We start from the raw sequence: 13,721 nt of genomic DNA, 5'->3' as shown, positions 1-13,721 counted from the left end.
TATGCACACACATTTGCATGTACATACAGTACATTACATGCACACAGTAATGTGCACTCATTCGCATCAAACTTTCATATCACAACCTCCACTTTACACTTTAAATAAGCATGAAGGATCCTACTATCCAAACACACACCGGAAGAGCACTTAACACATCCCACAGTCCCATTGTAACAATATCTGTCTCTAAACTGTCTATGTGTAAAATTTTTGCTGTGGTCCCTTGCTCCCTTTCATCTTAATGAGCTGTGATGCACATATTTACGCTAACATTTACATTACATTTAAAGCGCTTCATGGCTACAGATGTCATAAGGCATTCGCCTTATGACATCCAGTGGAACAGTCACTTTACAATAGTGCATCTAAATCTTAAAGGGGGGGGGGTGAGAGGGATTACTTATCCTATCCTAGGTATTCCTTAAAGAGGTGGGGTTTCAGGTGTATCTGGAAGGTGGTGATTGACTCCGCTGTCCTGGCGTCGTGAGGGAGTTTGTTCCACCATTGGGGGGCCAGAGCAGCGAACAGTTTTGACTGGGCTGAGCGGGAACTGTACTTCCTCAGTGGTAGGGAGGCGAGCAGGCCAGAGGTGGATGAACGCAGTGCCCTTGTTTGGGTGTAGGGCCTGATCAGAGCCTGGAGCTATTGAGGTGCCGTTCCCCTCACAGCTCCGTAGGCAAGCACCATGGTCTTGTAGCGGATGCAAGCTTCAACTGGAAGCCAGTGGAGAGAGCGGAGGAGCGGGGTGACATGAGAGAACTTGGGAAGATTGAACACCAGACGGGCTGCGGCGTTCTGGATGAGTTGTAGGGGTTTAATGGCACAGGCAGGGAGCCCAGCCAACAGCGAGTTGCAGTAATCCAGACGGGAGATGACAAGTGCCTGGATTAGGACCTGCGCCGCTTCCTGTGTGAGGCAGGGTCGTACTCTGCGGATGTTGTAGAGCATGAACCTACAGGAACGGGCCACCGCCTTGATGTTAGTTGAGAATGACAGGGTGTTGTCCAGGATCACGCCAAGGTTCTTAGCGCTCTGGGAGGAGGACACAATGGAGTTGTCAACCGTGATGGCGAGATCATGGAATGGGCAGTCCTTCCCCGGGAGGAAGAGCAGCTCCGTCTTGCCGAGGTTCAGCTTGAGGTGGTGATCTGTCATCCACACTGATATGTCTGCCAGACATGCAGAGATGCGATTCGCCACCTGGTCATCAGAAGGGGGAAAGGAGAAGATTAATTGTGTGTCGTCTGCATAGCAATGATAGGAGAGACCATGTGAGGTTATGACAGAGCCAAGTGACTTGGTCTGCTAAATGGCATATATTATTATTATTATTATTATAGCGAGAATAGGAGAGGGCCTAGAACAGAGCCCTGGGGGACACCAGTGGTGAGAGCGCGTGAGAACACATGCGTACACACACAAACAAACACACACAACACACGTGATTACAAGTTGGGTGAATTTTGGCACATTTCTTCTGACAGAGATGGTGTAACTGAGTCAGGTTTGTAGGCTTCCTTGCTTTCACAGGCTTTTCCAGTTCTGCCCACACATTTTCTTTAGGATTGAGGTCAGGGCTTTGTCATGGCCACTCCAATACCTTGACTTTGTTGTCCTTAAGCCATTTTGCCACAACTTTTGGAAGTGTGCTTGGGGTCCTTGTCCATTTGGAAGACCCATTTGCGACCAAGCTTTAACTTCCTGACTGATGTCTTGAGATGCTTCAATACATCCATATAATTGTCCTGCCTCATGATGCCATCTATTTTGTGAAGTGCACCTCCTGCAGCAAAGTATCCCCACAACATGACGCTGCCACCTCTGTGCTTCACAGTTGGGATGGTGTTCTTCGACTTGCAAGCCTCCCCCTTTTTCCTCCAAACATAACCATGGTCATTATGGCCAAACAGTTCTATTTTTGTTTCATCAGACCAGAGGACGTTTCTCCAAAGAGCACAATCTTTGTCCCCATGTGCAGTTGCAAATGGTAGTCTGGCTTTTTTATGGCGGCTTTGGAGCAGTGGCTTCTTCCTTGCTGAGCGGCCTTTCAGGTTATGTCGTTATAGGACTCGTTTAACTGTGGATATAGATACTTTTGTACTTGTTTCCTCCAGCATCTTCACAAGGTCCTTTGCTGTTGTTCTGGGATTGATTTGCACTTTTTGTACCAAAGTACGTTCTTCTCTAGGAGACAGAACGTATCTCCTTCCTGAGCGGTATGATGGCTGCGTGGTCCCATGGTGTTTATACTTGCGTACTATTGTTTGTACAGATGAATGTGGTATCTTCAAGCGTTTGGAAATTGCTCCCAAGGATAAACCAGACTTGTGGAGGTCTACCATTTTTTTCTGAGGTCTTGGCTGATTTCTTTAGATTTTCCCATAATGTCAAGCAAAGAGGCCTTGAGTTTGAAGGTAGGCCTTGAAATACATCCACAAGTACACCTTCAATTGACTCAAATTATGTCAATTGGCCTATCAGAAGCTTTTGAAGCCATTACATCATTTTCTGGAATTCTCCAAACTGTTTAAAGGCACAGTCAACTTAGTGTATGTAAACTTCTGACCCACTGGAATTGTGATACAGTGAATTATAGGTGAAATAATCTGTCTGTAAACAATTGTTGAAAAAATTACTTGTGTCATGCACAAAGATGATGTCCTAACCGACTTGCCAAAACTATAGTTTGTTAGCAATACATTTGTGGAGTAGTTGAAAAACTAGTTTTAATGACTCCAACCTAAGTGCATGTAAACTTCCAACTTCAACTGTACATGTGACATTTTAATCATTTAGCAGGTGCTCTTATCCAGTTATCCTTTACAGTATTAGTGCATTCATCTTAAGATAGCAAGGTGAGACAACCACATATCACAGTCAAATATACAAGATACAAACATTCCATTCCAGCTAAACAACAGCGTTTTGCTAACAACACATTTTCATACACATCTAAAATCTCTGTCATACTCTTCAATTAAACCTGAAGCAACAATATGTTCATGCCTACTGCAATTCCAATGACTGAACACAATAACACACGGGTACACATGAAGTTACCATACGCAATCAGTTTTGATGAAAGAAATGTGAAAAATGGTTGGATAAAGTGTTTTGGAAATAAACCTTCTGTGGAATTATTAGATGTGTCAAATTGTCATAATTGGAGAAATATTCAAAACGTTTTTCACCCAATTGTCTCTTTTTTAGCTTGTATTCTCCGCTCAAATGTTTGTTGTTTTGGTTGTTTTTGTTTTTTGAGGCAGAATTGCTAGAAAAACTGTAGTGGACTGATCTCAGGAAGATCGGAAAGTCATACCTGAATGCTCAAGGTTGTGGACTGCTCTCCACTCCAGATAAGAATGATTCGTGAAACGATGTATCCTCCCCTACTATTAAATTATACCTGCTGTCAAATTGAAGGTTTGCTTGATATACCGCTTTCATCTCCTGCTTTGACAAGTTAGAACATCTAGGAGGACCTATCTGTCATATTTGTTATAGATATTGCTTGTACACTCTGAGGTGTGACAGCAATCAATGTATGAGTTCCTGTTGGTTTGGTAGAGGGGGAGGACTGGAGGACCATTTGTCATCTGCGATGCATTTGAAATTCTCAGTTGATTTTTCTTGCTGTGACTGAATGAGGACACCCTGGCCAAGATAAGGAGGGTTGGCTGGATTGTTGTTGCGATTACATCTCTGTCATTACAGTGAGAGATGTTTTCAAAACATCAATTTGTGTTCTATTCAAAGCAATTTGCCTCAATCTCGTTTAATTTTCTTGTCTATAGACGCAACACAAAAGATCATGGTGATCAAATGGAGGAGGTGTCCATAGCCAGGTACATTACCAGATGAATGGGATTTGAGGGTGTTTATTGTGTCTTTGCCATGCTAGCAGCAAGGTGAATTAGAGACACGTGACACATTCACAGATGGCCATTGATTTTTTTTCTCTTTGAGCAGCAGCTGCAACAGTCCAGCTGATCTCTATAAGATATGTATGGACTCATTGAGTTGCTCTGATAATCTGTTCCACTGTCAGAACGATCCCTCAGATTGTTATCCAGCTCAGTAGAATGCCCTTGGTGGATTGCTTAGGAGCTTGTGGTCTTTGTTGGAGATCTCAGTATTGCAATCGCTCCTGTTGCTTTATATAGGGGTGTTATGCTCATAATTACATGATGCCTGGCATCGGCTGCTTTTGTTAGGAAGTGTTGTTGGTTTAAATCACATCCATCCGTCCATCCATCCAGCCATTCATCCATCCATCACGATAGTTCAGGGCCCTGGCTGAACTGGCTGCACTGCCTGACTGTCCCCAGTGATGAGGCAGGATCCCACTCTGCATATGCATGGGCACAGAGAGGGACAATCGATGGCATCAAACGTGACAGTGCCAGCGTGACTAAGGAGTTCACCCCCGTCAGGGGAGAGGGAGGAGAGTACGAGTGAAGGGGCAGACTTCTGCAGGGAAATTAGGAAGATGAAGGAGGAAGGAGAATAGGTATTGAAGGGAAGGAACACATACTCAAATGAAGACTTGGTATAAAATACAGTTATTGTCCTTTTTACTGATTTGAAATAAAAACTTTTTTGTGAGTAAGACATGTCATACTGTGTGTCTGACTGTGTTTCTTAGGAGACGGGCAGGTGGACTTCGATGAGTTCATGACGATCCTAGGACCCAAGCTCCTGTCGTCTGAAACCAGGGAGGGCTTCCTTGGGAGCACGATAGACAGCATATTCTGGCAGGTAAGGACTTCTCTCTTTTCACCTCTATCTTCTCTCACCTTTCCTTTACCAAGCAGTGGCCCGCAATAGCTGCAGCCATGGCCAAGTTGTGCAATAGCTGGCAGTGAAATCAAAGACATTTATTCATCTTGATTTGCACAATGACTATCAGTGTAGAGGCAGCAAAGAGTGTAGTGTGTCAGTTCCTGATGGACAGATGTTGTCTTGTCTGGTGGCAGTGCCTCCTGCCTTGGAGATGCTGGCAGGACATAATCTATGTGCCATTTGGCCAGATGTTCCTGCACTGAACCATAATGGAGGGGGGAGAGGATTATAGCTAGCGAGGGAGTCAGAGTAGTGAGTGGATGACTAAGATGGCATGACTGTGTAATAGAGGTGAACACAATTATAGTGTGTGTGTGTGTGTGTGTGTGTGTGTGTGTGTGTGTGTGTGTGTGTGTGTGTGTGTGTGTGTGTGTGTGTGTGTGTGTGTGTGTGTGTGTGTGTGTGTGTGTGTGTGTGTGTGTGTGTGTGTGTGTGTGTGTGTGTGTGTGTGTGTGTGTGTGTGTGTGTGTGTGTGTGTGTGTGTGTGTGTGTGTGTGTGTGTGTGTGTGTGTGAAAGATAAGTAACAGAGTGAGTGGAAGGGACAAGGTGAGAAGATTTGAGCGAGTGAAAGAAGTGGGGGGTTAAAGCGAATGAATGAAAGAGTTAGAGAGTGTAAGGGAGAGAGAGAGAGAACAACCATAGCCATGGGAAGTAAGGGTAATGAGGGTGCTGCAGCAGCCCCTGAAAAATCTGAAAAGTCTATATATTATACAAAATAAATATACAGTTTTTCTTTATTTTTACTATTTTCTACATTGTAGAATGATAGTGAAGACATCAAAACTATGAAATAACACATATGGAATCATGTAGTAACCAAAAAAGTGTTAAAGAAATCTAAATATTTTTTATATTAGAGATTCTTCAAAGTAGCCACCCTTTGCCTTCAACCAGTTTCATGAGGAAAATAACATCTCTGACCTACGCGGAAGATTCACTTTTTCCTTTAATTAACGAGTCCAACGAGAAGGATATACTACTTTCACTGGAACAGGCCCAGATCCCCGTAAAAGGGGCTGCAGATTGGGCTGCCTTCTGAGAATCCATAGGCAAGCAAGCTCCCACTGCCACCCGTTCTTCTTGCTAATGTGCAATCAATGGCAAATAAAATGATGACCTACGGTTAAGATTATCCTACCAACGGGCCATTCAAAACTGTAATATCTTATGCTTCACGGAGTAGTGGCTGAACAACGACATTATCAACATAGAGCTGGCTAGTTTCACACTGTATCGGCAGGATAGAACAGCGGCGTCTGGTGATTTTTGTAAATAACAACTGGTGCACAATATCTAAAGAAGTCTCAAAGTTTTGCTCACCTATCTACCTAGAGAATTTTCACAGCTGTCTACAAACTACCACAGAATGATGCTGGCAATGAGACCGCTCTCAATGAGCTTTATTCCGCCATAAGCAAACAGGAAAGCGCTCACCCAGAGGCAGCATGCTTAGTGGCCGGGGACTTTAATGCAGGGAAACTTAAATTCGTCTTACCAAATTTCTATCAGCATGTTAAATATGCAACAAGAGGGAAAATAACTCTAGACCACCTTTACTCCACACACAGAGACGCATACAAACCTCTCCCTCGCCCTCCATTGGGAAAATCTGACCATAATTCTGTCCTCCCGATTTCTGCTTACAAGCCAAAAGTAAAGCAGGAAGTACCAGCGACTCGATCAATAAAAAGTTGGTCAGATGAAGAAGATGCTAAGCTACAGGACTGTTTTCCTAGCACAGACTGGAATATGTTCCGGGGTTCCTCCGATGGCATTGAGGAGTACACCACATCAGCCATTGGCTTCATCAATAAGTGCATTGATGACGTCGCCCCAACAGTGACCGTACGTACTGTACATACCCCAACCAGAAGCCATGGAATATAGAGCTAAAGGATAGAGCTGCCGCTTTCAAGGAGCGGGACTCTAACCCGGAAGCTATTAAGAAATCCTGCTATGCCCTCCGACAAACCAACAAACAGGCAAAGCGTCAATACAGGACTAAGATCGAATCGTACAACACTGGTTCTGATGCTCATCAGATGTGGCAGGGCTTGCAAACCATTACAGACTACAAAGTGAAGAACAGCCGAGAGCTGCCCAATGACACGAGCCTACCAGGTGAGCTAAACTTCCTCTATGCTCGCTTCAAGGCAAATAACACTGAAACGCACGAGAGCACCAGCTGTTCCTGAAGTCTGTGTGATAATGCTCTCCGCAGCCGATGTGAGTAAGACCTTTAAACATGTCAACATTCACAAGGCCGCAGAGCCAAACGGATTACCAGGACGTGTACTGCGAGCATGCGCTGACCAACTGGCAAGTGTCTTCACTGATATTTTCAACCTCTCCCTGTCCGAGTCTGTAATACCAACATGTTCTAAGCAGACCACCATAGTCCCTGTACCCAAGAACACCGAGAAGACCTGCTTAAATGACTACCGACCCGTAGCACTCACGTCTGTAGCCATGAAGTGCTTTGAAAGGCTAGTCATGGCTCACATCAACACCATTAACTCAGAAATAATCTAATTTGCATACCGACCTAACATATCCACAGATGATGCAATCTCTATTGCACACGCTGATCCTCAACACAGGACCCCCTCATGGGTACATGCTGAGTCCCCTCATTTACTCCCTGTTCACTCATTACTGCACAGCCAGAAACAACTCCAACACCTTCATTAAGTTTGCCGATTACACAACAGTGGTATGCCTGATCACCGACAACGATGAGACAGTCTATAGGGAGGAGGTCAGAGATCCCTCAACGTGATCAAGACAAAAGAGATGACTGTAGACAACAGGAAAAAGAGGACCGTGCAAGCCCCCATTCTCATCGACGGGGCTGTAGTGGAGCAGGGTGAGAGCTTCAAGTTCCTTGGTGTCCACATCCCCAACAAACTAACATGGTCCAAGCACACCAAGACAGTCTTGAAGAGGGTACAACAAAACCTATTCCCCTTCAGGAGAATGAAAAGATTTGGCATGGGTCCTCAGATTCTCAAAAGGTTCTACAGCTGCACCATCGAGAGCATTGGTTGCATCACTGCCTGGAATGGCAACTGCCTCGGCCTCTGACTGCAAGGTACTACAGAGGATAGTGTGTATGGCCCAGTACATCACTGAGGTCAAGCTTTCTGCCATCCAGGACCTCTATACCAGGCAGTGTCAGAGGGAGGCCCTAATAATTGTCAATGACTCCAGCCACCCTAGTCATAGACTGTTCTCTCTGCTACCCCTCGGCAAACAGTACCAGAGCACCAAGTCCAGGTCCAAGAGGTTTCAAAACAGCTTCTAGGCCCAAGCCATAAGACTCCTGAACATCTAATCAAATGGCTACACAGACTATTTGTATTGCCCCCCCCCCACACCTGCCTTTTACATCGCCATCACTCTCTGTTGTTATCATAGTTATTTTAATAAATCTACCCACATGTACATATTAACTCAATTGGGGCGGCAGGGTAGCCTAGTGGTTAGAGCATTGGACTACTAACCAGAAGGTTGCAAGTTCAAATCCCTGAGCTGACATCTGTTGTTCTGCCCCTGAACAGGCAGTTAACCCACTGTTCCTAGGTTGTCATTGAGAATAAGAATTTGTTCTTAACTGACTTGCCTAGTTAAATAAAGGTAAAAAAATAAGTAAAAATTACTTTGTCTAACCAGTGCCCCTGCACATTGACTCGGTACCGGTACCCCCCTGTATATAGTCTCTCTATTGTTATTTTACTGCTGCTTTTTAATTAGTTGTTTTTGTCATATTCTTATTCCTATGTTTTTTTTTACTGCATTGTTGGTTAGGGGCTCATAACTTCTCTAAGGCACGGGGCACTATTTTCACCTCTGGATGAAAAGCGTGCCCAAAGTAAACTGCCTGCTACTCAAGCACAGAAGCTAGGATATGCACATAATTGGTAGATTAAGACCAAGTCCATATTATGGCAAGATCAGCTCAAAGAAGCAAAGAGAAATTATAGTCCATCATTATTTTAAAGACATGAAGGTCTGTCAATCCGTCAAGAACTTTGAATGTTTCTTCAAGTGCAGTCGCAAAAACCATCATGCGCTATGATGAAACTGGCTCTCATCAGGAAAGGAAAACCCAGAGTTACCTCTGCTGCAGACTTCATTAGAGTTCATAACTTCATTAGAGTTAACTGCATCCCAAATTAACTGCATCCCAAATAAAGTTAAAGTAACAGACACATCTCAACATCAACTGTTCATAGGAGACTGCGTGATACAGGCCTTCATGGTCGAATTGCTGCAAAGATACCACTACTAAAGGATACCAATAATAAGAAGAGACTTCTTTGGGCCAAGAAACACGAACAATGGACATAAGACTGGTGGAAATCTTTCCTTTTGTCTGATGAGTCCTAATTTGATATTTCTGATTCCAACCGCTGTGTCTTTGTGACACGCAGAGTAGGTGAACGGATGATCTCCACATGTGTGGTTCCCACCTTGAAGCATGGAGGAGGAGGTGTGATGGTGTGGGGGTGCTTTGCTGGTGACACTGTCATGGATTTAATTTAGAATTCAAGGCACACTTAACCAGCATGGCTACATCAGCATTCTGCAGCGATACGCCATCCCATCTGGTTTGCACTTAATGGGACTATCATTTGTTTTTCAACAGGACAAGGACCCAAAACACACCTCCAGGCTGCGTAAGGGCTATTTGACCAAGAAGAAGAGTGATGGAGTACTGCATCAGATGACCTGGCCTCCACAATCACCCGACCTCAACCCAATTGAGATGGTTTGGGATGAGTTGGACCGCAGAGTGAAGGAAAAGCAGCCAACAAGTGCTCAGCATATGTGGAAACTACTTCAAGACTGTTGGAAAAGCATTCCAGGTGAAGCTGGTGAGAGAATGCCAAGCATGTGCAAAGCTGTCATCAAGGCAAAGATGGCTTCTTTAAAAATTCTAAAATATATTTTGATTTGTTTAACACTTTTTTAGGTTGCTACATAATTTACGTGTTATTTCATAGTTTGATATATTCACTATTATTCTACAATGTAGAAAATAGTAAAAAACAAAATGTAAAAAAACTTAAATGAGTAGGTGTGTCCAAACCTTTGACTGGTACTATATGTTTTGAAAAAATACATTTTCACAAAAGTAGTGCACCTTTACTAGTCCTTTACTAGTCCTGTATTTGCTGATCAATATATACAAATTTAAAAAATAAATTCACCCATCATGACAAGAAAATCACAGCATCCCTATGAGAACAACACTCTAGGGGGAGAGAGAGAAAGAAAAATAGAGAAAAAGAGAGGGACATTTGGCTATGTGGAGCACACTTGGCAGGTTTCTCTCTCTGATGCTATCATGGCTGTGACCCGGTTTGTCTCTGGTGAGCAGGAGCTCTTGGTTTACATTGTGAGGACATGCACTCTGGTGCTGCAGGTGCAGACACTGTGGTCTCCGTGCCAATCCTGTTTGACTGAGATGAGCTGCTCTGACCTTGGCTTGCTGATATGAGAAGAGAGGATGGAGATCAGAGCGTGTGGTTGTCTGAAAAGTGTTATATTTCAACAACAAATAAAGGGGGAAATCAGGGAATTGGAGTTGCTCAGATGATTTCTAGCTACTGCTTTCAAAATTGTGTCTACAACTGTCCTCCAAAGAGGGGGGATAGAGTTGGTTTTATGTCTCTGGAGGAATTGGTTCCCTCACATTCATGCTCACATTTATCACTGTTTGATAAATGAATATCCAGAGGCGCTTGGTTGATAATCTTGCTAATCTAATTTTATTTGTGAGGATATACCGTATATATCTTTGCTCTTCAAAAAAAAATATCTTAATGTGATTCCATCCTGATAATCCCTCCTCATTCTTCATGGTTGATGTATTGTAGCCTACAGTTTTACATTTTTATGTCCGGCTTGCTGCATTAACTTGCATAAAAGTGTGTGTGTGACACCTGTTTTTGTTGCTCAATGGTTCTCCTGCCCATTTCCTGTTTACTGGTTCTTTTTTTACATACAATAGCGTGTCTCTCTGAGTCAGAAACCTTTTGTGTGTAGTATTTGGTAGTATTTATTTCTGAATTGAGAGCTGACTATTCATCCACCTGAGCTCCCTGCTCTCTGAATGAGTTTGACAGAATCATTTTTATATATTTTTTACTTTAGCGTCTTTGCATTCAAGTCGAGCAAAAAACAGACTTTTCTATTTTCTTTGCTTCTCAGTAACTTGAATTGTTAATTGAATTCACTTAATCTATATTTACTTAGACTACATAGCAATTTACATTAAGGGGCTTGTTGGGAGGTGTAAAAACAGAGGTACTCTTTGGGATTTGAACTTGCACCACTGTGTTTTCAGCCAAGAATCCTTCAATTAAGTAGGTGGAGAGAAAGAGTTAAGAGAGAAGAATGCTGAACCAGCATGTCCTGTTGTAGTTAAGACTAGTCTGAGGACCAGTCTCTTTAGCTAACATTCCACTCCTTGTCATTGCCAAAGAGGTTCTTTCAATATGTGCTGGATTTATCACGGAGTTGCTCATTGTTTGTTGGAAATATTTTCCATGGCATGAAAACGTGGAGCCTCAAATATAATTAGTAACAAAGTCAAAAGCGAACATTTAGCTATTAGCTAGCTTTTGTATTTTGAGGCTTAAAATAAAACTAAGGCATTTTGTGGTTGTAATTGCAGTATTTATTTAGTTTGAGAATTTAGATGTGAGCTAGCAACATTTGACTGACTGGTTTCATCTGGACAATCGAAGAAAAAAAAGGTGGCTTAACAACCGGATAACAAGTTGTTCTGTGGAGAGAATAAAAGGTGATAGAGTTCCAATATTTGCATAATCGTTGTGATTGGAGGATAGCTGTGAGGGTGATCGAAACAGGATCAAATATTCTGCTCTCCTTGAGCTCATTAATGATAGAATATTCATATTTGAAAATGGCAGAAAGGCCAGTCTCTTTGGCACATGGGGTACAGGGAGTGGATTAGCTAAAGAGACTGAAATGTTGTTTTTTGCCAATCAAAGGGTAAAAGTACAGCTTATTATCATTCATGGTAAATGCTAACAACAACCATATGGGCGCTATCCCAACTTCCATTCCATATTGATGTGTTTCAGTTACAGTAAATAGAGTACAAACACTCACTAGTACTTTCTACCCGCTAGACACAGACCTCATTTCAATGGCAGTTTTGATTTATATTTGATTGAGTTGTCAACTAATATGAATTCATCATGAAATCAACAAACATTTGAAGCATGTTGTTGGCTTTAGGATAAAAATTGGGTGAAAAAAATACAAACATTTCGGAAATTCCTTTACATTGTTGACATCCTTTACGTTGTTGACTTTTAGCAAATCCAATCATTTTTCCATGTTGATTCAACATAATCACATTTATTTTTTGTCGTTGAAATTACGTGGAAACAACATTGATTCAAACAGTTTGTGCCCAGTGGACATTTATTACATCTGTAAAGCACTTTGTTGATCTAAAAATAGCTTTATATAAATACTTGTATTTGATTGATTGATGGAATGAAAACCAGAAAGTGGCTATGATGAACAAGAACAAAGTAATAAAGTGCTATAAGGACCATCATCAAACAAGACCGGCAAAGCTTTCACATCACAGCGTTATGACTGTACCTCTTGGCAGAACACATCCGAGGTGAAATCTGAATAGATTTGAAGAGCCAGCTTCTCCCATACATGAATCAGGGTGACGGCCAGACACACAACAATTCTGCAACACTGAAAGCATTAGCTGGGAGATGAGGAGAGTAACCTTACGAAAGTTTCTGGCATTTTATAAATCTCTTATGCCTCAGAGGGGAAGATGGAGGATGAGGACAGTGCTGTTTTTTTATTCTCTGTGGCATCTTGTGTCAGGGTCTTTCTCCATCAGGGGCTATGTGTGTCACCAAGCAGGTGCAGGGCTCCTCAGTTCAGTCTCACTGAGAGACACCAGGCTGTTTGTGTTCGTGCGTGTGTGTCACGGTCAGTTAGGAAAGCTAATGCTAGCTTTTTCAAAGATACATTTGCATCCTGTAGCACTAATGCCAAAAGGTTTTGGGACACTGTAAAGTCCATGGAGAATAAGAGCACCTCATCCCAGCTGCCCACTGCACTGAGGCTAGGAAACACTGTCACCACCAATAAATCTCTGACTCGATCATTTCAATAAGCATTTTTCTACGGCCCCTACCCCAGCCAACAGCTCTAAACTCCCCACAGCAACTTGCCAAAGCCCCCCCCCGCTTCTCCTTCACCCAAATCCGGATCACTACAGATCAGCTGGGCTAGACAATCTGGACCCTCTCTTTCTAGAATTATCCGCCCAAATTGTTGCAACCCCTATTACTAGCCTGTTCAACCTCTCTTTCGTATCGTCGGAGATCCCCAAAGGTTGGAAAGCACTCTTCAAAGGGGGAGACACTCTAGACCCAAACTGTTAAAGACCTATATCCATCTTGCCCTGCCTTTCTGAAATCTTCTAAAGCCAAGTTAACAAACAGAACACCGACCATTTAGAATCCCACCGTACCTTCTCCACTATCCAGTCTGGTTTCCGAGCTGGTCATGGGTGCACCTCAGCCACGCTCAAGTTCCTAAACGATATCATAACCGCCATCGATAATAGACAGTACTGTGCAGCTGTAGTCATCGACCTGTCCAAGCCTTTCGACTCGGTCAATCACTGCATTATTATCGACAGACTCAATAGCCTTGGTTTCTCAAATGACTGCCTCGCCTGGTTCACCAACTACTTCTCAGATAGAGTTCAGTGTGTCAAATCGGAGAGCCTGTTGTCCGGACCTCTGGCAGTCTCGATGGGGGTGCCACAGGGTTCAATTATCGGGTCAATTATTTTCTC

General features: G+C 43.1%; 1 protein-coding gene across 1 annotated transcript in view; it reads left to right on the top strand.

The window, feature by feature from the left end:
* The window catches only part of LOC123992282 (calcium-binding protein 8-like), a 53,733-nt gene extending 40,928 nt beyond the window's left edge, over positions 1 to 12,805 (top strand). The window contains exons 4-5 of the mRNA XM_046293448.1: positions 4,649 to 4,761; positions 12,737 to 12,805. Coding sequence (XP_046149404.1) covers positions 4,649 to 4,761; positions 12,737 to 12,805 — 182 coding nt within the window. The remainder of the gene's footprint in view (positions 1 to 4,648; positions 4,762 to 12,736) is intronic.
* Positions 12,806 to 13,721: the final 916 nt, after the last annotated feature.

This window comes from Oncorhynchus gorbuscha, linkage group LG13 (genome assembly GCF_021184085.1).
Source record: "Oncorhynchus gorbuscha isolate QuinsamMale2020 ecotype Even-year linkage group LG13, OgorEven_v1.0, whole genome shotgun sequence".
NCBI lineage: Eukaryota > Metazoa > Chordata > Actinopteri > Salmoniformes > Salmonidae > Oncorhynchus > Oncorhynchus gorbuscha.
This window is presented reverse-complemented; position numbering and strand designations above follow the sequence as displayed.